Source organism: Chenopodium album, chromosome 22, assembly GCF_948465745.1.
Source record: "Chenopodium album chromosome 22, dcCheAlbu1.1, whole genome shotgun sequence".
Lineage (NCBI taxonomy): Eukaryota > Viridiplantae > Streptophyta > Magnoliopsida > Caryophyllales > Amaranthaceae > Chenopodium > Chenopodium album.
The window spans coordinates 2722604-2746531 of record NC_137855.1 but is presented as its reverse complement, the minus strand read 5'-3'; the positions used below and the strand labels follow the sequence as shown (position 1 = coordinate 2746531).

At 35.4% G+C, this 23928-nt stretch overlaps 3 protein-coding genes across 4 annotated transcripts; all 3 read right to left on the bottom strand.

The window, feature by feature from the left end:
- Positions 1 to 1817: 1817 nt before the first annotated feature.
- Positions 1818 to 6000, bottom strand: LOC145603744 (2-alkenal reductase (NADP(+)-dependent)-like). Its single transcript, XM_081659720.1, has 5 exons — positions 5600 to 6000; positions 4171 to 4348; positions 3794 to 3960; positions 3625 to 3707; positions 1818 to 2446 (listed from the first exon to the last, which is right to left on the bottom strand). Exons 1-5 carry the CDS (start codon positions 5831 to 5833, stop codon positions 2071 to 2073), a joined length of 1038 nt encoding a protein of 345 aa, XP_081515846.1. The 5' UTR covers positions 5834 to 6000; the 3' UTR covers positions 1818 to 2070.
- A 1057-nt stretch (positions 6001 to 7057) lies between these two features.
- On the bottom strand, positions 7058 to 9991 carry LOC145606214 (polygalacturonase-like). The gene is made up of 4 exons (XM_081662257.1): positions 9524 to 9991; positions 8481 to 8770; positions 7443 to 7671; positions 7058 to 7318 (listed from the first exon to the last, which is right to left on the bottom strand). The coding sequence occupies exons 1-4, from the start codon at positions 9989 to 9991 to the stop codon at positions 7058 to 7060; spliced, it is 1248 nt and encodes a 415-aa protein (XP_081518383.1).
- A 3317-nt stretch (positions 9992 to 13308) lies between these two features.
- Positions 13309 to 22863, bottom strand: LOC145603447 (type II inositol polyphosphate 5-phosphatase 15-like). Of its 2 annotated transcripts, XM_081659358.1 has the most exons (11): positions 21879 to 22863; positions 20156 to 20408; positions 18760 to 19567; positions 17701 to 17825; positions 16753 to 16837; positions 16312 to 16474; positions 16169 to 16209; positions 15798 to 16065; positions 15275 to 15398; positions 14810 to 15170; positions 13309 to 14093 (listed from the first exon to the last, which is right to left on the bottom strand). In XM_081659358.1, exons 1-11 carry the CDS (start codon positions 22714 to 22716, stop codon positions 13737 to 13739), a joined length of 3423 nt encoding a protein of 1140 aa, XP_081515484.1. In that variant the 5' UTR covers positions 22717 to 22863; the 3' UTR covers positions 13309 to 13736. The 2 variants fall into 2 exon arrangements, with proteins under 2 accessions (XP_081515484.1, XP_081515483.1); XM_081659357.1 differs by having other exon boundaries at positions 16169 to 16474.
- Positions 22864 to 23928: the final 1065 nt, after the last annotated feature.

Below are 23928 nucleotides of genomic sequence, written 5' to 3'. Positions count from 1 at the left end.
CTAGTCTATCTTTTTTCCACAGTCCAACTTCTCTCCTACACTCCAGTCTTTTTCCTTGTTCACAATATCATTTCACACTTTAGGCTAATTCTCACTAATCTCTATTTTTTCTTTTCTTTCCTAACCTTAAAAAAAAAAACAAAATATTTATTATACGTGATGTAGATTAGATTCTATTAGACGTCCCAAATTACATTAAGTGATCGACTTGCTCAACATAAATATCTAATTCAACTATTCAAATACATATTGTTTGAGATTTGAACTATTATTAATAAACTCGAAAATTTGAATCATACTGATTTATCAGCTACATTACTACTTAACAAACGAGTTTCAATCGTAAAACTTTTAGCTTTGTTCGTTTAGGCCCCTACCATTCTACCAATAATCTTGAGTGGATCCAAAATATGAAAGGGAGGGGGGGCAAGTAAAAATGACCACTCAAATGAGGGAAATTCCCCTTATAAACTTCCACCAAGAAGAGGACTTGCTTTGGCGTACGAAATCAACCAAGATCATTGTCAATGTTATTGCTCTAGGGTAAAAGACTAAAAGTTTATTTTATCATGCTTGTAATTTTTTTTTTTCCGCAAGATATTTGTCTCCACAACTCCACATATTAGGACATATATGCAACTCAATAATACAAACAAGTATTCTTTTCAGAATATTTATCACACATTTATAACATTTTAGGATACAAGATGTGATGATGTTTTACATAAGTTAGTGTGAGACACTTATTTTACTCCAATGTTTCCCAATTCTAGATGCAAAATATACATAAATGACATTGAATTATTACTTATTGTAACACTTTTAAGTGCAAAATGAAAATGTGTTTTAAATGTTACAAATTTATTTCCTCCATGATTTGTAAAACTTTCTGTTATGTGGAATATATAAAGCCAAATTACAATAACTAATTAGGCCCAACAACACCAACTATCGAGCTAAGTTTGTAAAATATGGGAGTCATAATGGGTGGAATACCAATTGATTTCCACTAAAAAAAACTCCATAATAATTTATGTAAATGGAATTTCCAATACTTTGAGCGTAGCTCAATAGTTATCATCAAAAGACATAGTTTTCCGATTCAGATTATGTTCCAAGTATTGCCGATGGTCGATAAAGCTTAAATCTAGTATATATGCATGTCTTCTTCTTCTTCTTCTTCTTTTTTTTTTTTTAATTTTTTTTTTTTATTATTTTTTTCCATTTTTTTTCTCAAACAACCTAGTATATATGGTGATATACTTAAATATCACATAGTTGTTAGGTAAGCTCACAAGAATTTCCTAGACGTTTGATTAATTATTCCTTCAAAAGTTCCTATTGACTTAAGACATGTATCATGTCATTCCAAAATCATGTTTTAAGAAGACTTACAACTGAGTTGGTTCTTTAGAAATTATGCATGGACTTTTTTCCCTCTATTTTTTTGAGAAAAGTATATTCTTGGTCCAAAACCAACAAAAGTCAGGTATGACGGGATAAGAAACTAACTAGATCAAGCCATTTTTCTGAACCTAAGCGTAGATACTCATCTAATCATCTTTTTGGAAGATAGGGGAAGCCGCCGTTGGGGTTTGGAACAAGGAAAGTCAAGCCATGCACAATACTTAGCTTCAATTTTAGAATTAAGAAACTTCGTGTTTAATCTTGATCTAACCTGCTCTAATACCACGATTAGTTCAGGGAACAAACTTAATAGATCGTCTAATAGGCATAGGATACAAGACTTTTGACACACCCAAAAGCTTTCTAAAGTTCTAATAGAATAACATTCAAAATTAAAATCAAGCGTAATCTAATCACCCAAATTAAAGAATATAATATTATCTCATATCTGTAATTGTATACCAGTATGTGCCATAAACACATGAAATATATACATCCACGTGCATGATCTATCATCCCTTGGCTGGGATTACTAGCAATGGGCAGATTTGCAATTCTTCAACATCTGCAAGACTGCAAGTAATTAATGTGCCATTATGAGCAACAATTTACCTCAAATCAAACAACATAAGGAGTCTCGAGGAACAATTTGTGATAATTGTATCAATTACGGGACACACAGACAACCTGCTTGCCCACATTTTTACCAGTAAAAAGCCCTGCAAGAGCAGCAGGAGCACTTTCTAATCCTTCACTCATGTCTTCGATGTATACAATCTTCCCTTGCTTATAGTAAGCCCCTACATGCTCAACAAATTTAGGAAACAAATGCAAGTAATCGCTCTGAATAAATCCTTGCATTCTGATCCGTTTGCTGATGAGTGTAAATAGGTTGTGGATCCCCTCACCACAATAGCTATGCTGAGACACCATCCCACAAACAGCTATTCTACCATGAATTTTCATGTTGAGGAGCACAGCATCGAGCATTGCCCCACCGACATTCTCAAAGTAAATGTCAATTCCTTCAGGAAAATATCTGTTTGGAATGGGCAGATATGACATAGTATTAGGATCATATTATACGGTATACAGTTACAAGTAACAATAAAATATCGTTAACCTCTCCCTTATGTCAGTTTGCTGAGTATCCAATATCAAGGATCAGTGTTATAGTAATTCGAATAATTTTCTCCGTTTACAATCTCCTATCTATTCCTTAAAACGCGTGTTTTTAGGGGACATGTTTCGATTACACAAAAACAGAGGATGTACGAATCAGAATCAGTCTATAAATGCCAGATTTCCAGTGCCACACTAGATCTCTATTATTATACGAAGTACTAACATTATAGGACATTTGCAGTATCATTTGATTAGATATTTTACAATCATATCAAAAGCAATTCAACTTCTTTTGACTGACTTTAATATGTGTGGGAACAAATAAGGACTTGCATGTCTTAATCATGTAGAAAATGATTCAAAGGCATCAAAAGCTACAAAGCCAGGAAGATTTCTAAGTTTCAAATGTCCTACGACAGTACGACTCAATGCTTAAACAACTTATATATAGGATCAGAGGGGGGCTTATAATCATCCTAAGCTAGTTTTGAACATTAAGAATATATGCTAAAATCATGTAATGACATAATGAGCATATGCAAAAAGCATGGTCGGGAGGACTGAACTTATTCCATGACATTACCAAACAAAAACTACACAATCTGTTACATCCAGCAAAAGAGTGGCAAACATTAAGGATGGTGACAGTGATGTTTTTACTTGTTGATCGAGTTCTTTTCACCTTTTTTCTTTTTGGTAGCTGAATTGTGAAAAGACTACCAATTGCTTTCAAGCTTTTAAAAAATTTATTGCAAATAATTCCAGATGCTAGCGAAATAAATCTGCGATAGATAAGTTTGGCATCCCCTGATATCCGTATTATAGCAAACAAGGAACTGAAGGTGAGCATTCTTTGCATTGCACTCATCAGTAGCACAGATGAAAGGCTAGTGTTCAACAACTACAACCACATTATTATTAAAGTCCATGCTAACACTGAGACAACAAACAGTTCACCTTATATCTACTAATAACACATCAAGATCGATGGTTCTATATAGCTTTAAAGTTTAAACCTTCTGTCAGATAGCAAACGCAAGTGAAAAGGCCATGCAACAAAGATCCAACGCAAAAGAGCTAGTTTCTACTTACCTTTTAAGAGCTGAATCAAGGTCTTGTTCTTCTTTGTAGTTGAAAGCGTCATCAAATCCAAGTTTAGTTTTCAGTAAATCAACCTACCAAGCAGGGACCAAAGAATCAATCTACAGAACATGCATGCAAGAACTACATTATGCAGAACTGTCATAAAAAGGAACATTACCTTTTCTTTTGTGCCTGCACTACCAACAACATAGCAACCATGTAATTTAGCAAGTTGACCAACGATCTGCCCAACAGCTCCAGAAGCTGCAGAGACAAAAACACGGTCCCCCTCTTTTGGCGAACAGACTTCATAAAAGCCTGCATAAGCAGTAAATCCTGGCATACCTGCATAAACAGATATATCAAGCATAAACACTTTGGCTTAAGCAGAAAACGAGCCTCTAAGTCATTTTTTGTGAAGTAACTGATTATATGGAGCCACCAAGCAGAATAGTCACGAGGGCTAATTGGCTCTAAGACTTACATTGTATCTCCTATAGCAATAAGTTGATCTGAAAAAAAAGGCAACAGGAAAGGAAAAGGTCTGTTTCATACCAAGAAGACCAATATGATAAGAAAGGGGGATGTCATCTTGTTGAATCTTCCTCAGTTTCTTTGTATCCTCGATTAAGCTGTATTCCTCCCAGCCAGTCATTCCTGAAACAGTATCTCCTGGCTGAAAATTTGGATCATCTGAATCTATGACTCTGGAGACTCCAAATCCTTCAATAGGCTAGACAACGATACATGCTAACATGGTTAGAGTTGTGCACAAAATTGGTGTATGGTAAAGTGTTAAAATGAAAATATGCTTCAGGGCTCCATGCCCTACTTTCCCCCGAGGGAATAAGAAAGAAGACGGTCTAGGCAGAAAATCATATCATTTTCTCAAAAATCATGCAAAATAAGGTAAGAAGAATCATGCTCTGCCTCCATTACTCAAGGAAGAAAAAACACCAATATGTCAACATATTAACCCTTAGAAGTCTATAAAAGGCTCAAATGGCAGTATAACAAAGACGATGAAGAATAGAAACTTAGGACCTGATCTAGCCAATAAAGGCCTTCAACTATTATGGAGTATTACTAGAGTCTGACAATCTGATAAAATGTCCAGCTCCCTTCAAGCATGTAAAAAAATTTCACACTAGCATTCTATTAGCAAACTAATTAAGACACTGAGTAACCTTGACTAGGACTACACTCCTCGCACGTTAAAATACAAGGCAAATAACTAGGAATTTTTCGCTACATAATGTAAACCAATTCACAAAAAATGATGAAGTACTATTTTGACAATCCCAATTCCCAATATTAACAATTTTCCTCTTCTTATCATCATCATCTAATGTTGCTTTCCATGTAAGGGTGTATCAGTTGATGCACCACAAATAGCAACAGCCAATCTTGGGTGGGATGATCTCAAATTAACTTGTGATTGTTGAAAGTTATCCACATTAAAATCACCACAGTCTCACACCATCTCATATAAAATTTTGGCAATTTAAATATTAAATTGGAAGCATTAAGGATCGCGTAGTTAACTTAGGGTCTAAGATTTAATATTTGGCAACATCATACTCCGTTACTCCGTATCTTTTAAAACGGTGTAGAGAGAGTCCAAACGACAAATAATGTGCAGATTTGATCTCACGTTTTGAGTTCACCCCAAAAGTTTATCCACTTTATCTACTTGACATCCAGTTAGCAACATACGCTCAACAACACAACAATCTACTTTCAAAGAATATTCAATATCACAGTAATTTGGCTTTTTCTTCACAAACCCTCAACTCAATAGGAAAGCTAGTAGGAGAGTTCAAAACTGCTAAAACAAAACTTTGTAGCACAATACCATTTTTCTGTCAAATATCATAAAAATTGAGGCATGAAAACACAAAAAATCCAATAAAGGCGCAAAAGAGATTAAAACAAGAAAGAATTACTGGGAATTTCAGCAAAATTAAAGCTTTAAATTATATACCTTGCCAGGAACAAAAGGTGGAATGTAAGAACCGTAAAATTCACGCATTCGACCTCTCATATAAGGATCACAGGACAAATAAAGGTTCTTAATAAGAACAGAATTAGACCCTTCTGAAATTTTGAGCTTAATATTATTTCCCACTTTTAATTCCATGTCTGATTCCAATGGAGCTCTATCAATGTACCCTTTTAGTATTATTTGCTTGTTTTCCACTTCTTCTTTAATCTCCATTTTTAATTTTGATCAAAAGATTTGATTTTTGGGAATTTTCAAGTTTTAATTTTGGTTATTTAAGTGAGCAAATTGTTGCCTGGGTTTGGTGGTTGGTAAGAGAAATTTTGCTAATGCAGGGCTTGGTTTCACTGATGAATTGCAGGGGTTGGATATTTGGAATGATCATGGCTGCATTAATTGACCATTGTCCCACCCTTATTTTAATTGCAACATTTGTCTTTTTCATTGGCGAAAATATATTTATTACTCCTAATTACCCGGTTACCCATGTAGAGAGTTTTATGGTTCCTTATGCACAATATTAACGATTAATATTAAGGCTAGGAGTTGGGACCATGGGTGTTAGGAGTCTTGGGACCGTGGGTGGGAATGGTAATGAACCCACCTAATTTCACCGGTAGGTTTTTTTTTTTTTTTTTTTTTTTTTTTTTTTTTTTTTAATGTCAATTGAAGTAACCGAAAAAACATTAACATATGAGGTCTTAGTTGAAGGAATTGATTTTACAAATTTTGTATTGACTAACTTATATACGAAGTATTTAAATACAGAGTACTTCGTATGTGTCAAATATAATGTGTTTGCTTCACCTGTTGTCACAACCAGCTTCACTTTATAATCTCTACTTCATAAGCAAAAACCAGCAAAGTTCAGTTCATATCAATGATAAGAGTAATTGAATGCACTACATTCTTAATCCTCATTGTTTACTTAATTAGCTGCCATATCTCAAGGTTGAAACCAGCACATTAATGAGTGCTTGATAATCACCCTAATCTACAAGTTAGTTCTTCTAATTATTTCTAATTTCTTTAATGATATATCCCACAAATTTTGAGGTTCTTAAATCTTAACATTGGAAGACCACCTAATTAAAGGTTGTACAAACATAATGTTAAATTTTTCTAGATATTATTAAGGCAATCTTAAGAGTAGTTGCTAATTTATTCCAACTATGTACCTTCATTTTTAGACTATACCGGTCTTGAGCCAGCAGGCCCAATGCTGTCAAATGGATCAGTTTTTCAGTCAGTACCCGACCCACCACTATAACCATAATTCGGATATTAGTTTTTAGCTTTTAAACTAATGTATAAGTAATTGGAAAAACACGATTATATTCACATATACTACGTATATAAAATAAGTAACGTAAACATTACACACTCGTACATTTTCTTATGCACACTATATACACACAAATCTTCAAAAAAAAAAAAAAATCATTCAGACACGCGAGTGACATGGAATTCTTTATTTAAGTTTAAACAACTTTGCGGTTGAACCAAGCCTGAGATCTCTCCAACTGCATTTTTGCAATATGATTGAGTTTTATTTGCATCGTAGTACTTGAGGTCGATATTTTGGAGTTGAATTCCAGTGCATGGATTTGTAGCACTGCAATCAAATTTTATTGCTACTTCAGTTAATGAAGTTCCTCGTATATTTTCATACTTCACGTCACTTATTTGTACACCCGATTCCTGTTAGGTCACGCAGTAGAATCAAGTTAGAAAAATGGAGAACGTTATGCTTATACGACCTCTAATTAGTAACGTTACATAAGTTGTTACACTGAGTACGAGTACATGACATATATATACGTACCTGACCGGGACAATTTTTATTATGGGGACAATAATTTTGTTCGATGATAATAGGATTCCAAACATATCGCATAAGAACATCTTGAAATACAACCCCTTGAACAAAGCCATTGCTAGGCCTTCCCCACGACTTAATTCTCACTCCGGTTAAGGAATAAGAGATTACCGCAATCTTCACTGTTACATTTTGTACTCCTTCTTCGTCCTTACTTTTTGCCAGGCTTCCAATGCTGCATTAATATAAGATTTTAGAAAATCATAACAATAATGATAACTGATTGTACGTACACTCTTGTAAAAGTTGTAACACTTGAGTACAAACGTTACGGGCCTTCAGCTTAAGTTCAGTTCCGTTCAATTCAGTTCTTAATATCCTCCTCTTATAAAATATTCAGTTCAGTTCAGTCAATCTAAACAGGCCCTACTCTATCTGATAAACAAAGTAAAGAAAGTACTCCAATACTCCATGATTAATTCTTATAATTGGTTGAAAGGTTAATTGTTAATCCTGAAAATTGTATGTTAACTAGGCCAGAACTATATTGCAATTTTCTTGACCATCAATTGCTTTATTTACTACTCCGTAACAATTTTTTTTAAATGATAAAATTCGACCATATTTCGTATTTCATCATTCTCCAAGACAAGTTTCAGTACCGTAAAATCCACTATTTTTATTACTACGTAGTACCAAAGAAAATCAAAAGTCAAACTTTCATTATTACTTAGACTTAAAAACACACATTTTACATCTGTACACTAATATTGAACAATGTTCTTTTTTTTTTTTTTTTTTTTTTTTTTTTTTTTTTTTTTTTTTTTGTGGTAATTACAATGACCGACCTAAATTTCTTGGTACATGCATGCTTGAGTGCTTGACCAATTAATTCTCTCTATTTACTTATATTAAAATTTTTGAAGCTAGTATAAAGTAGAGTAAATTATTATAATAGCCAAAACTTTACTAGTTTGATTAGTAAAATTTTATTAATTGTAGGACAGATGAAGGGATAATAAGGACGAGTTGTTCACTCCTTACCTTATACCATGGCTAGGGCCACACGCAATTCGTTCAATCCACAAATTTTTAGTTCCAGGTCCGATGGAGACACAATCATCTCCTGTTTTAACATTAGTGTTCATGATGTTGACGTCTGAAGATTCTTGGACGTGGATGCCATCGGTGTTAGGGCTATTTCCGGCTGCTCTAATCTTGACTGCTTCAATTAAAACGTCCTTACACACATTGATCACAATATGGTACAATTGGCTATTTAGTGAAGTAATTCCTTTGATCACTATGTTGCTGGAGCTGGTAAATGTTAAAGTCTACAACCACAATATAGAAATAAAATGATTAGCTTAGGAGTGGATAGTGGATTAATGTGCCTGGATTAGCAAGTCAAGTTCATCAATTTCACACTAATTAACAATAATAATAACAATAACAATAACAACTTTATTCTGACAATGCTATTTGGTATGCTCCCACTTTAACTAATAAAGACAGTACACCATTTGATGATCGCACTAAGCTAATGGAAAAATGATTAGAACTACTTAGACTATGAAAATTTGACCTATCACATAATTTTGCTTAGTCAATCATCTAACTTTGACCTTTTTTTTATCTGAAAGAATCTAACTTTGACCTTTTATATAAGTCGTCATGTTTGGTAATTAGCTGGTAGTTGATTGATATAACTAATTATATTAGCTAATTTGTTTAGTATACGTTACATTAACCCTCCAAATCATCAATTGTTTCAAATATCAAAATAGCTTATTGCAAGAATTATACTACTGCTTAAACAACTCAACCCATCTTTTTTGTTTGAGCCAACTAATTGCTTCTAAAAAGCTAAAATCTCATCAATTATCTCTGTATCAAACAAGACTACAATGCTTTTTAGCTATAGTAAAAGAGGAGAGAATGAATGTAGGAGACATTTTGAAAGCATAAACGCGGTATATATCAATACAAATCTAACAAACCATAAGAGATGGTCAAATGAGAACGTGTGAATAGTAATACTACATGCTACAATTAAAATTGAACGTAAGATGTCTAAGCATACATACCGTTGAACCTCGAGGACACTTATCACCATTCTTGCCCTTCTTGCAATTCCACAAAGAGGTACCTTTAGCATCAAAAAAACCATGACCATCAATTGTAACACCACTAACCCTATCGAACCACACCCATCGATCCACACCACCGAGCACATGATAATCAAGAGGCGCCACTATGGTTCCATTGATGTAGAAGGTTATATCATTGTTGTTGCATTCACTACCTCGAAATTCAATGGGATGAAGCAAGTACCTCCCCTTAGGGACAGTAATCAAAGCCGAACCATTCGTGTTACATGCGGCCTCCCATGCACTAAGGAAGGCCTTGCTCGTGTCAGTTAAACCAGTTGGTTCAGCACCAAATTCTAGCACATTGTAGGAGTTTGTTTCAGCTGATATCGAAGATGGAAGGTTAATAAAAAACGTACACAAAAGACATATTGTCAATATGTATTTGTTGAACGACTCGGCCATTTTATTGGCTAGGACAAAATTTAATCCGACTAGAAACCCTGTTAGATTTTAGGGTCTTGAACACAATTTTTAAGACTTAGTTGACCTGTCGATATGATAGGTATATATGTATGGTCTATTAAATTACGAGACAAGAAGATATGGTTGTCTGATCTTCTAGGGAAATGAGCTAGGAATATGTTTGTTTTGAGTTATTTGAAGAGGATATTTAAGGTACCTTGTATATATAGTTTTATGAAAGATTGAGTATAAGTTGGTAATTAGTCACTAATTCGGCGATTAAGGCCGGCGTTGAACAGAAGGTAAACGTACACTATGGATGTATGGGAGTGGTAATTAACAAGAAAACAGCGCCAAACAAAGGCATTGAGTCAAATATACGGCTTTGTACGGAAGGTAAACGTGCACCATGAATGTAGTGGTAAAAGCATTGAAGAAAAGTAAGTACGTTCGAAATCTGAAACTTGAATACATGTCAAGTAGTATGATTATAGTAAGTACTTATTAAGCTGAATATATTGATTGCATGTAAATAAATGAAATTTAGATGAAGAAGAAGCTCAACTTTTATGTTTCTAGAAGATTGACCTAAGTAAAAGTAAAAGATTATGGACAAAAAATGGCAATTGGATGAAGTTAAGCTATCATGTCACCTGATTTTTAGGTTATATTTGTAAGCATGTCCTCTAGTCATTATATCGATTTCTGAATGTTTTTTCGACGGAAAAAGGTAGAATACAAACCCCAAGCGGGTAATAATAATAGGCCTTAGAGGGTGGATGAAACAAAAAATGGAGAATTGACTAACATAATAAGAGACAGTGTTCTGCTACATATATTACCTTCGAGCAAAGTCCAATAAGTGCATTCTAATGTTGAACCTTTGACCTAGATACCCTATCAAAGTTTTTCCTATCAAAATGGACAGTTCTGCATATTTAAGTAGGCCTTGGGATCAGATACAAGGACATGGTTGTTTAGTCGTACTTTTACAAAACCCATTAACTCAATCTTTTTTTCTTTTTTTTTTACAAGGCAAGGTATGATATGAGATCGACTTACAATAAGAATATTTACAAAATCATAATCGGCCACTGTTGACTATGCCTCACAATCAACTTATTATTCCTGTTATAGAAAACCACAGGTTGAAGCTAAGCAATGTATTTGTATAGAAAAACCGTACATATTGCTAGTCTGGTACTCCAGGATAATAGGATGAAGATTAAGTAAAAGATTCAGCACACCAGAATATAAGGCAATTTTAGACTTTCATATTTCAAAGCAACGCAAAAAATGAAGGCAGATATGACTTCATATAAACTATTTGCACTTTCAGTTTTCTACTCAAAGCATAAAAATAAATCTCATTTTTCAACTTTGATTTGTTTTCAAGCCGCGAAATGGCAAAAAAAATCATAAAAAATTAATTAATTAATCAATTAAATTGCTTCATTCGTACATGGATTAATTTCTGGATTAAGGACCTATGTGAAAGATGTAATAGGATCAATGTTGTACTCTATGAATAAATGCATCATTATTCTAGTACAAATATGAATAAATGTTAATTAAGTTAATTAAAATGCAGTCTATTAAAGTGGGTTAGTTGCGAATATGCATTACAAGTCATTATTGCTACAAAAACAACTAGCTTAACATATACCGTACTTCTAACTAATACTACCGCAACATGCATACTCACACAGCTACCAGTTATTACAACAACTAATTTAACCGTATAACGCCCTTACTCTTATATTAATAATAGTTCACGGTCGGTCTTCATCAATTAGCTTAGATTGTAGTCATTAATATTTTCAATACAATGTATTGTGTATATTCCTTCTCATTTCCTCAACTAATGCCAATATATTTTTAGCTTTTATCCCAAGTTCTCAATTATCATGTGTTGATTGTACTCTTAAATCATTACTTAAATAGGAGTATTACTTAAATAGTGTTTAGACAATCACTTTATTGATTATCCATTAGCATTTTTGTTTGATACTCCATGGAATTTTTGCTGGAGTATTCTTATATATTGATTTTTAAAATTTTTATTTATATTTTAAATCACCATTTTATTGAAAATGTCAACAGTTGAATTGAACCATTCTAGCTCTGCTGTACTGGCCATGATGTTATTTTCATCCCCATCAGGCCATCACCGGCTAAACCTCCTATCCTCGCCCCACCAGTGGCGGATCTAGGATTCCAGATTAGGGGTAGCACTAAATGCTAGAAGAAAAAAAAAATACACCTACTAACTTGAAAGTTGAAACTCAAATTAAATTATTTAAACTGGTAATAACACATCAAGTTATTTTTTTTTGCATAATATATTGTAATTCTGTATTTTAAAAAAAAAAGTTGTCATCAAATTTTAAACATCTATAGATTTTGCAATGAGCTGTTATCATGGATAAAATTATGTACATCATATTAGTTATTAAAATACTATTATTGTTGTTAACCATTTTTTTTTATGAGAGTTATTTTTATCTAATGTTTGAACATAAAGTCAAGAAAGTGAAAAGTTATTTGGGGAAGAATCAATTTTCGATGGAAACCATTTATATCTAATCTATTTGAATATAATGTCGAGAAAGAGGAAATTAATTTTGGGGAAAAAAATAATAAATCATTGATATTTTTTAGGAAAAAAAATATATCAAAACAAAAAAAAACAAAGACTTGGAAATGAACTAAAAATTCCTCAAAAAAAAAAAAAACTAAAAAGTAGGTGTATTGTGTACATGAAGAGAATCGAACAACTGACCATTGGGCATTGGGTACAAAAAGAAAACTTTATGCACCTACTTTGATACCACTGAAGCAACCTTAGTTATGCTAAATAATACGCATGGTGTAATTTTTATATTGTGTTTCATAAGAGGATTTTTTGTAGACAACTTTTTTTTTTTGGGAAGGGGTAGCACGTGTCCCCCCGGGTCACTACGTAGATCCGCCTCTGCGCCCCACTGGGCAGATGAAACCAGCTCAGCTAAACATTTCTTGACCTCTTGGAGGGCTAGGTCGATCGCCTAGGTGTAGCTTTTCATCTACTTCCAACATTCCAAATGTAAAAAGTTGATATTTTAAAAGTATATACACCCCAAAATCCTCATAACTATAATTTGTTCTATAAATCACAATTTATGGTCAGAACTCAAAAGGAATATGTGAGCAGCAGAAAAGTCTAAACATTGCTATATTTGTGGAACAAAGTAAATAAAATGCAGGAAAGCACAGAAACAAAAAAAAAAAAAAAAAAAAAAAAAAAAAAAAAAAAAAAAAAGTCATAGAAAAAAAAAAATTAAAAAGCAGTCCCCTGTAATACATGGGTTTTAATTAATTCAACTTCTCAATTTCAAAATTCTTAAATGAGCACATTCCCCCTTTTTTTCCTTGAGGGGTTGAGACATTCAACTCTATACATGCCTTCTGTACACATACAACAAATTTCTGCTTCAACGCCGAATTTTTTTATAAATCAACTCTACAGTGATCAGCAAATGAATGTAATGCAAATCAGCACCATTTAGGGGTTCTATTTACAATGATGAATATGGTTTGCCTAAAACTCAGAAAAACGACCTGTTAGGCACAGCAACAAAAGTACACTTACATAGTTACATGCACTTAACCTCACAGTTGCCTGGAAAGATCGATAATCAGTACAAGCATTTTCCGGAGGTGAAGTTAAAAGTGACAGTCACAAAGAAAATTATTAATGCCAGTGTTAAGGGGAGCGAAGCTTACGTAGCTTGTCAAAAACGTCAAGTGAAGCGTTGAGGTTTTGGATGCTTGACCTCTGGAGGAGATTCGATTGGACTTTATTCTCGTTCTTTGTTTTAGCCATGGATCTTTTCCCCTTGGCTAAGCAGCAGTAACGAACACGTATGCGGTGGTTAACAATCTCAGTGCAGCAACTTCCATGAACCCTTACGACCATAATGACTTCCTTGTCTCTGGCATCTTCACACCAACTATTCTGGGGAACGCCATCAACAAACTCTTCTAGGGTTTGGAACTCCTCATGCTGAACTTCAACCTCCAGTGTACAATCAGGTTCAATCACACCTTTTGCAGGAGTTACCTGAAGAAAAATCATGTATCACTCAAGTTACACTCCAAGAAATAGTAGAGATATAACAAAAAAAACCGAAAAAAAAATATACTTCTCTGTTTTTCTTTTATGAAGTACTCAGTCAAAATTTCAGGTGCAGCCATTAGAACCAATAGTCATAGGCTTATAGTTAATCTATTAATTTGTTTTGATAAAAAAGGCAACTCCAGTTTCTCTTCTTTTATCTTATGTTACATGACTGAAGATAGACCACAAGTTCTATAACTAATATTTTTTAAAAAGAAACAGAAAGCGAGAGAAGATGTAGAAAAGGTTATAACGGGAAAGTTAATCATAGCAAGGTTATCCATCACCTAGATCCAACAGATTACCATCAGCCAAAAATGGACAAAAGGTGGATCACTTGTCAAGGTATGAGTCAGAAACTAGTGCCTAAATCAGGGTTCTCTCCCACTCTCCACCCCACGATTATTGAGTTCCAAATAGACTGCAGGAGACGCACCCCGATCTTTGCAAGTTGTCACTACTTCCAGTAAATAATGCAAAAGACTACAGAGTACCATCAGATGCATAATTTGCTTCAGAGTTCATAAACCCATCATTAAGCATACATAGACTAACGATTCCTCAATTCATTTACATGTAGTACTGTCACTGTTCTCTAATCACTAGTCACGAAAAACAGATAAAAATGTGGATATGCTAAGTTAACAAAGATGAAATACCTGAAGCCAACGAGGGAAGCCAAAAGCACCTCTTGGGCTGTGATTAGATGCTACTCCATCATCGTTGATGATAGACTCCCCAAGACATATTATTGTAAACATAGCTTTATCAACTGTACTTTTATTTGTAATCCGCAAAAGTGAAGTGCCATCATCTTGAAAAATGATGTTGTTTGTACTGACAATAATTTCAGGAACTCTGCATAGTTCTTGAAGTAGAGAGCGGACTTTTGAGTTTGATTCAATAATTTCACAGTACTCTTGTCTCCTCACTGACTCATCAACGCGAGCAATATCCAAATTAAATTTGCAGCGTACAGGCTTGTGATCACTGTCAGTCACATCCATGCAAGCCTCATACCTAATATTTGACATAGTTAGAATTTACAGAAAAAACATACAAAAGTGTGAAGACAAATAAACTTCTACTAAGGACATCCATAAAATGTGAACGTGAAAACTTACTCTAAAACCGAGCAGACAACTGGACAGTCAAGACTACACTCTGATGCTGAGGTAGTGCGGCTATCCCGATATAAGATCCTGTCACACCAAGCAGGAATACGCTTCTTTTCACCAGCATCATAGCCTAAGCCATAGAATAACAAAAACTTAACATTCAACTGACAGACAAAGAAATCATTTAATAAAAGGACAAGAGCAGCATGTACACGTACACCACCTAACTTTATTATGTAACTGGCATATACCAACGTGCAGTTTAAAAGCACCAACGAGGGAGTGCAATGGTGCTGAATACCCCACCCACTTTTGTTCTTTTCAATATTAAAAAACCCTGAAATGGCAATAATACTCCTAGTTGGAGCTACTCCCAGTCTCCCCTACCAGGCATCAATTTCAAACGAGTAGTGATACGGACTAACTTTTTACGCAAAACCTATTGTGCTAGTCTACACTTTAAATTGTTACTGATAATAAAAGTTAAATTTATCAAAAAAACAGGAAAAAATGTAATTACAAGCGATACCTGCTAAACCAGGCTGATGCCTTTCAAACTTATATGTTGGAGGAAACCTAACAATGGCTTCACGCATGCCTTGAAATACTCTTCCAGCCTCCATCTCTGCTCGAAGTTGATCCCTCTCTCTGAGCCAGTCAAAGCATCTTTGAGAGATAAAATCTCTGGCTTCATCATAAGATATACCATCAAGGCGATAATTAAAATCTCCAAGAAATATGACCAAGTCTGCTTCTGATAAATCAGGCATTACTTCAACTGAGCGATATCCTACACCCTGTAAAAAGAAATACCCAAAGTTGTGGGAACATTTTAAGACCCTGCATATTGATAAGCAAACCAGGCATCCACATAGCAGGTTCACGGGAGTATTTACTTACACTAGTGCTGCGAAGCATTTGAACGGTAGATGAGACGCCAACTGCAAGACAAAGGGCCAATGACAAGCCAGAATGATAAACAAAGCATGTAAAATATATGAAGCAGGCAACCGAGCAAGACAATAGGAGATATGGCATAATACCGGCAGCGCCATTGTTATTAGACGGCCGATTGAAGACCATTGATCGATACACATGATCAAAGTCAGCATTCCTACGGTTGACTGCTTCCAAATGTGCAGCAAAGTGACAGTTGACAAAACACATTGTTCGATCATAGATTCTCATTCGTAATGCAACTGCCCCCTGAAACAAAAACCTAAGTACAGATCAGGCATCAAAAATGATATATAAAAAACATTGGACTTCTTTAGTGCTTACGAGTTGAATCTTTATAGAATAATAAACATAATACTTTTACGTAATAATGTAAATAGAAAATCAAAGCAACTTTGGTCAATACTCTGGCAGGATTCCCATAGAAGCTTGATAGTTGTATATTGTTTACAGTATCCATTATACAAGAATTATACCAAGCTAATGAGTGGCATTTTCTGGCTTACTGCGAATAATTGAAGGCATACCTTATTACCAATTGCACGTCCAAAGCCACATGGTACAGCAGCAGCATCAACATCCCCAACATGAGCTTCAAGGTTCTTTCTCACCCTTATATATATAAGCATATACAATGTAACTTGTCAACATAATAAGCAGGAAAAAAAGGTTTACTGGAAGAATTCACCTATAAAAAAAAATTAAAAATTCTGCAGAGTCATAAAATATAGGCATGGGCCCATTGGAGTAGAGACCACAAAACCAAAAACAGAAATAAAATTAGGATCAAAAAGCTATAATAAATCATGAATTGCAGAAATCCTGAATGTCTAGGTCATAGACTCATAGCAATGAGTGATTCATGTGCCTGAAAAAAAGTTGTGGAAGAGTCACAAACTCATAATTAGAACCGTTGCCAACTCAGAGGCCCCAGGCTGCAATTATAACTCAATGCTATAAAACCTATTAGCGAGCTTTCCAAAATGCAACATGAATTTTCTACTATCATACAATCAAAAGAACTCCACATTGGCTAAAGAAGAAAATAAGAGCATGCACATAAATTTTTCAACAATAATTGTGCCACGACTAGAGAAGCAAAACTAGTAACTATAAGTCTATAACATATCAGTAAAATACTAAAATGATGATTACAAATTCCACATTTTTTTTTTCAAGGATCAGACTGCACAAAAGCTTTCATTTGTTTGCTCACCCTTCTGACTTGGGATCAACTATACCAAGATGACAGAAACTGAGAAAGAACATACATAAAAATAATCATCAAGAGGTTTGAAAAACATAACTAAAAGCAATCCCACCAAAAACTTCTTCCTCCCATTACCTTCATATACAGAATCGATAACTTAATAAATAATATAATATAACATTTAATATGCCAGCAACAATATATATTTTACAAGTGGAAAACAGAATATCAAAATCTGCTATTCATTTGCTATAAGAGTACTCACCAAACAGCAATGAGCAAACCTGCCAGCTGCCGTGAACCAACACGCTCAAAAGTAGAACCTTCATCCAAAAGATTCCCTATAGTGTCAAGCCACCATTGCCCAACAGCACTACCCTCCAAACCAACCTACAGTAAAGGAAGACTGTCAATCCTAAAAGATCAAATGTAGCCACTTCAACAAAAAAAGTGAATAGGTGATGCTTCCAAAATCACATTGTGATCATACTACTTTATTTTCAAGTAAATTATATGTCCTACATTATTTTCAATCTCATGTACTACTTTTTCTTGACTTTAACATCTCACTCACCATTTTTGAGAAATGTTTGATATATGACATAAGATGATAAAATGAATGAGACGAAGAAACCCCAAACAAGGGTTGCTCCCCAATCAGTGATTGACAATATTAATACTATGCATAAAAATCCATATTAACTTTACACATTTATTAAGAACTTTGAATTCACAAAAGGAGAATGGCAACTTCTAAAAACATACACATTGGACAATTCCCTATAGAGGTCTAATCAGTAGGCTCAGCCACACTATAAAATTAAGACTGAATTGATATTCTTAAACTATCCATAAATAATCCTGCAGCAGATAAAGTTCCTCTCACCTGTCACAATAATTTCAACACCACCTCTAACTTGTGAAATATTCCAAAAGAAAGGTGAAGGAAGACACATTTAATAATGCATATACTGTGACCTAATTAATCTGAAAGATGAAAACAATCACATAATGTTTCTAAAAACCTATTTCATGGAACCAAATACAAAAACATTTCAGAACTATCGCATTATATCACAGTTATAAGTTGCATTATCGGAAGATGAACTAACAACCAAAGAGTTAAAATAAGATAATATATTAGGAAAGAAAATCAAGAAGCTGAGCAAAAAGTCTACAACGGATGAGAAGAAAACACACACACAAACACGTGCTGACACACACATATAAGACTAGCAAAGAGTTCATGTATCACAAGATAATTGGTTTCAATAGGTGAAACAAACAGAGATGAGGCAAAGTGAGTTAAGGTACAAGATCTTACAGTTTCTTTTGCAGCAGACATTGCGAGAACACCAGCACCCATTTCTAGTTCTTGGAAGCCAACAACAACAACATCAGTTTCAGATGATGCAGAGCCAAGCCAAGATATGAGCGAGTCATAAGATGCCCTTCCTTGTGCAACATTCCAAGTGCCAGCCAAAACCTTCAAATTCTCCAGCCTTGTGTAAAGAAATTCTTTGCCACTTAATTCTGCACGAATCAGGTTGTCAACAGGCCCTGGAGATGTTATATTCCATCCTCTTATACCACCATGGCCAGCTAAAGTAAAAATATAAGCAGACCCAACACCCATTTTGATAACAGGACTACTATGAGCAACCCAGCTCCCAAGAAGATTCCCATCAAGATCTACCACCTGCACAATCCCACTAGAATAACCAACCCAAATCTTGGACCCATATGTACAAAGACACACAACACCAAAAGGATGATACTGGAACTCCTGGAGACGATTGCCATTTCCATCCCACTGCACAAGAAGGCCACTACTGCACCCGGACCAAATCATTCCATCTATCGTTACAATCATTGCTTCAGTTCGCCGGTTATCATCTCCCACCGCCCCCTTGACTGCAGCTCGACGAACAGCATCAGCAGCTCCAAGAATGGCATTACGTGAACGCTGCAAGAAACCAAATGAACCTGACTTTTCCTTCTTTAAAGCAGCTACATATCTCATCTTCATCTCATCTTCTGTCGTCAAATCCTGCAATGAAGCGTTGTCCAGCCAGCTCTCCACCTGGCCATCAGTATTGAAGACTTTCAGTAACTCTCTGGTTCGGGCATCCCTGTTCAGATTGAAGAAAGAAATGACAAAGCCTAATTATTATGCAATGTAACAAACTCGACAAACAAATTTTGCGATATGAATCACATTACATGCTTGCAATGCAATTGGAATAATAGCAGTGTCATTCTAGTACAAATGTTATATAACTTCTGCTCTACAACTCTACATTAACTCGGGTTAACTACTCCATACTAGTGTTGGATATGGGCAATTTCCCATCAGATTGACACCTTATGATAACATGTGCAACTTTTTGGGTTTATATGAAATGTCATGTGTCCCTGTCCAATACTTGACATGGGAATTATCAATTATGTCAAGTGAATATGAATCCTAGTTAGTCGATAATTGATAAACCTGGTCTAATAGATATTGAAATGAGAAATATTTGGATTTTGCATTTGCAAGTATACAAAGGCGTAACGTTAGGAAATACACTAAAGTCTGCTGATACAATTTGAGTTTAGTCCTTTCTATCTGGGAGCTTGGTGACAAATGTACTAGAAGTTGCTGGAATGGTTTTGGTGTGTTTTTCATGAATGTTTACAAAAAAAAGACAAACACAATATCCAGGGTGACGACATACCATAATGCAAATGAAAAAACTCCAGCACTCCAAACCTTCGCTGTGGAATGATCAGATACCAAATACTTCACATCTGACACAAACATGTAGCATACACCATTTATAGTGACTTGGCTCTTCAGATCAACATAAGATCTCTCAGCCTCCAAGATAGCCATGTGTCTTTCCTCCGCTTTTAGAGAAAGGGCCTTCACAATAGCTTCCCATGGCCAGATCCTAATAATGCCATTCTCAGAACCAGACCAGAGATCACCTGAAAATAAGGTCAGACAATAAATATGAAATGGTACATTAACCAAAATGCAGAGTAAGGACAGGGGATAACACCAGTAAAGGAACAATAAACACTTGAAATGAAATGAATGATTCTGGTCCGAGGAAAAGAAAAAGGTAGTCATTTTTGCAGTCACTTAGAACATGGTCATGGAAGCCTGCATGATCAATATTAGAACAGAGATCACTTCTCCTCCACATAGATATCTAATGCAACATTAATTATTTTATTATTTTAATTAACAAAATCCACAATTTAGTTGGATTATATGAATAAATTTAAGATTAAGTTACTCAAAATTATTCTTATAAACCATCAGCTAGCACCCCATTTTCTTCTTAATAAACAACTAGTCATATAGTCCATAAACCATATTATTACGGAGTAACTATAATCATTCTCAAACCCAGTAATGATGGAGGGCAACTTACAATTCAGATTGATGAATTCCCAATACAGAGTTCGCTCAGACGATCACTGACCAAATTCTACAAATCCTGTTTTGTTCTAGAGTCCTATTAGGCATGTTTCTTGATCAATGTCAATGGATGATGGTGGGATTATAATGAGAAGCAAAACATATATACAATCTATTAAACGAAATAGGATCACTGTTCAACTACAATCTGAATCAGAGTGGGTAGTTTTAATTCTTGCATACAAAGGTGCTTATACATCAAAATTAATTGTACAACTGTACCAAATAATCTCATGCTTTGTTAGTAGAACAAAATTCCTACATAGTTTGGAAGTTTAAATATCACTTCAGTAGTTCAGTCACACTCTATAGTATATGAAACTAGAAAATTTCCAACACCAAGACTACTCAGATTTCTCAGAGCTGTAAATGACTGGATATGATGACTTGCAAGAATACTCAAAAGCCATTATGTGCTTCACGAGACATGAGTATAGCTAACAGAAACTCAAAACTACCAAGAAATTCCCAACAAAGGCAATCAAAACCAGTAATACCCCTTTAACAGCATTCAAATTCAACTTCCCAGAATCTTTTACAACCAAAACTTAAGTTCTATAACACTGCTCTCTCACCCTGTGTAAGAATAAGATCTAGGTCTCATAAGCTCAGATTAGAGCTTGTTTATATTTCAATCGAGCCCAGCTAATAACTTCAGGATGAAAAGATAAAGGCACATATAATACAAATCCCACAATTTTGGAAGATTTGCATTTGCAGAGAAATCTTACAATATACCTAAACATTCCAACATTTTTAATCATCAATCAACCTAACATAAACAAACACATTGCGATTATAAAAGAACGGAGGACATACATATATAATCAATCCATCTCAATTCAACTAATTCAAGACACTAAACAAACTCAATTCACACATAATTAACCATCAAACAAAACAAAACACAAACATATATACAGGTATAGTATAACAATACTAAAATATCAAATTATCAAACCCCAACTCACCATATGATGTCATAACCATGGAAAGCACAGGCCCTCTATGAGCTTGCCATGACAAACACTCCTTAAATCCATTCTTTCTACCATCATCCATTTTCCACCCACAAATCCTTCCATCCTTATGTCCACTCCACACCACTCTCTGCCCCTCATCCCCTACCATACACACCACCTCCGACGCCACCTCGGCCGACTCCCGAAACCTCGCAGTCATCTCATCCCCGGGTCTCGCCTCGCCGGTACACTCACAACAACCAGCTTCACACTCACAAACACAATCACCACCACCAACACCACCACCATCATCATCATCATGAGACAAGAAAATCTCAGAAAACTCCCAACACCTCACTCTACTCTCTCCTCCACTCCATAACTGCTTATCAGTACACACAATCGTCCTCAATCCACGCCCTACTTGAGTCTCTCTCCTCGGATGCGGTCTAACCTCAACACACGGAGGTCGGTCCGGTCGAACCGCCGACCTAATCGGCAACCGGAAAATCCCGGCACCACCACCGGAACCAACAAACTCCGGCAACGGCGAATTATTACCGGCGACAACAACACCGCCATTGCTGGAACTGTTACTGTTAACCTTAGAGAGCTTGCGATCGAGAAATTGAATCATGTAATCGAGCTTTTTACTAGCGGATTTGACGACGCCATTGGAGGAAGTGGAATTAGGGTTTTGGTGATTGGCGGAGGTAGAAGAAGGGGAGAAATCTTCGTCGGAGGAAGAAGAAGAACCAAATCGATCGAAGATTTTGGGAGTTCGAGGGAAGGAAGAAGTGGAAGGGAGTAAGTCGGTGGTATCTTCTTCTTCGAGGTGGTCATCCATGGCTGAAAATGGCGGAAAATGTAGGAGAGAGAAAGTTGGAATTGGGGAAGAGAGAGAAAGTTTGGAGGAAGAAGAAAGGGTAGTTTGGCTGGCTGTTAGAGGACAACTGTGATGTATTAAGATGAGAGAGAGAGAGTATGAGTTGAAGACGTGGTGAATTGAAAGTAGAATAGTAAAGAGGTTAGTGCCTAATTGATGTACTTAAGAGGTGGTGGTCAATGGTCATAGGTGAATTCAATTGAGATTTGTTACTTAAGGTTGTCAATGGCATCGGGTTAGGTCAGGCCGCCGGGTGGGCGGACCATTATTATGGTCCCTTGGGGGGAGGTCACTTAAGGTGGTGGCATCGGGTTAGGTCGGGCGGCCGAGTGGGCGGACCATTATTATGGTCACTTGGGGGGAGGTCACTTAAGGTGGTGGCATCGGGTTAGGTCAAGCCGCCAGGTGGGCGGACCGTTATTATGGTCACTTGGGGGGTCACTTAAGGTGGTGATTGGTGAATGGATTAGGTTGGGCTGCCGGGCAGGCAGAGTAGTGGTGTGGTACGTCTTGAAAAAAACATGACGCGGCATCAACACTACATGGTGGTAATATAAGCAATAATATGACATTATTGTGCATTCAAGATTGAGCATAAGTTGAATTTGACTTATGCATGCAAGCACGACTTGGTAGCCCAGTTGATTTAGATCGTCACTAAGTTGGTTTTTTAGAAATTTTGATACAGCGTATAATGATGAATGGGATCGTATGTAAGTCAGGGATTGAGTATGGATTACGGGCCTAGCACAAGGCACAACAAGACAAAAATCATATTATTGTATGTACATAGTGCATGGTGTTATATTATTGTATATGTATATAGTACATGGTATTGTGAATTTGTGATGGGGCACAAATAGCACAATGGAGAAATAAAGTGCCTCCATTGGTGCTCTTGATTATAGGAGATTCATGCATGTAGTCATGTAAGAGAGTCATATCTCATATGGCAACTTCTATTTCAATTTTTTCATGGCACAAGCTTGTGGTATTATCCTATGTTAAGCAATGATGCTAGTAGAAGTCATTTTAGATTAAAATTGACTAATGCGTGATTAGATTATTGAAGAATTGTATTTCGTATCCTATCAACTTTTAATATTTATAACTGTTTGAATCAAATTACATACTATATTTTTCTTTTCCTTTCTTTTTGGATCAGATGCTATA

Excerpts from the sequence above, each read along its gene's own strand:
- LOC145603744 (XM_081659720.1), bottom strand. The coding sequence starts at position 5,833 with ATGGAGATTAAAGAAGAAGTGGAAAACAAGCAAATAATACTAAAAGGG. Across the intron at positions 3,961-4,170 it reads TTATCATATTGGTCTTCTTG|GTATGCCAGGATTTACTGCT; the intron begins GTATGAAACAGA and ends CTGTTTATGCAG. Across the intron at positions 2,447-3,624 it reads CTTGATTCAGCTCTTAAAAG|ATATTTTCCTGAAGGAATTG; the intron begins GTAAGTAGAAAC and ends CATTCCAAACAG.
- LOC145606214 (XM_081662257.1), bottom strand. The coding sequence starts at position 9,991 with ATGGCCGAGTCGTTCAACAAATACATATTGACAATATGTCTTTTGTGT. Across the intron at positions 8,771-9,523 it reads AGTGTCCTCGAGGTTCAACG|ACTTTAACATTTACCAGCTC; the intron begins GTATGTATGCTT and ends TTGTGGTTGTAG. Across the intron at positions 7,672-8,480 it reads GGCCCTAGCCATGGTATAAG|CATTGGAAGCCTGGCAAAAA; the intron begins GTAAGGAGTGAA and ends ATATTAATGCAG.
- LOC145603447 (XM_081659357.1), bottom strand. The coding sequence starts at position 22,716 with ATGGATGACCACCTCGAAGAAGAAGATACCACCGACTTACTCCCTTCC. Across the intron at positions 16,066-16,168 it reads AAATGCTTCGCAGCACTAGT|GGTGTAGGATATCGCTCAGT; the intron begins GTAAGTAAATAC and ends TTCTTTTTACAG. Across the intron at positions 15,171-15,274 it reads GTTGTCTGCTCGGTTTTAGA|GTATGAGGCTTGCATGGATG; the intron begins GTAAGTTTTCAC and ends GTCAAATATTAG.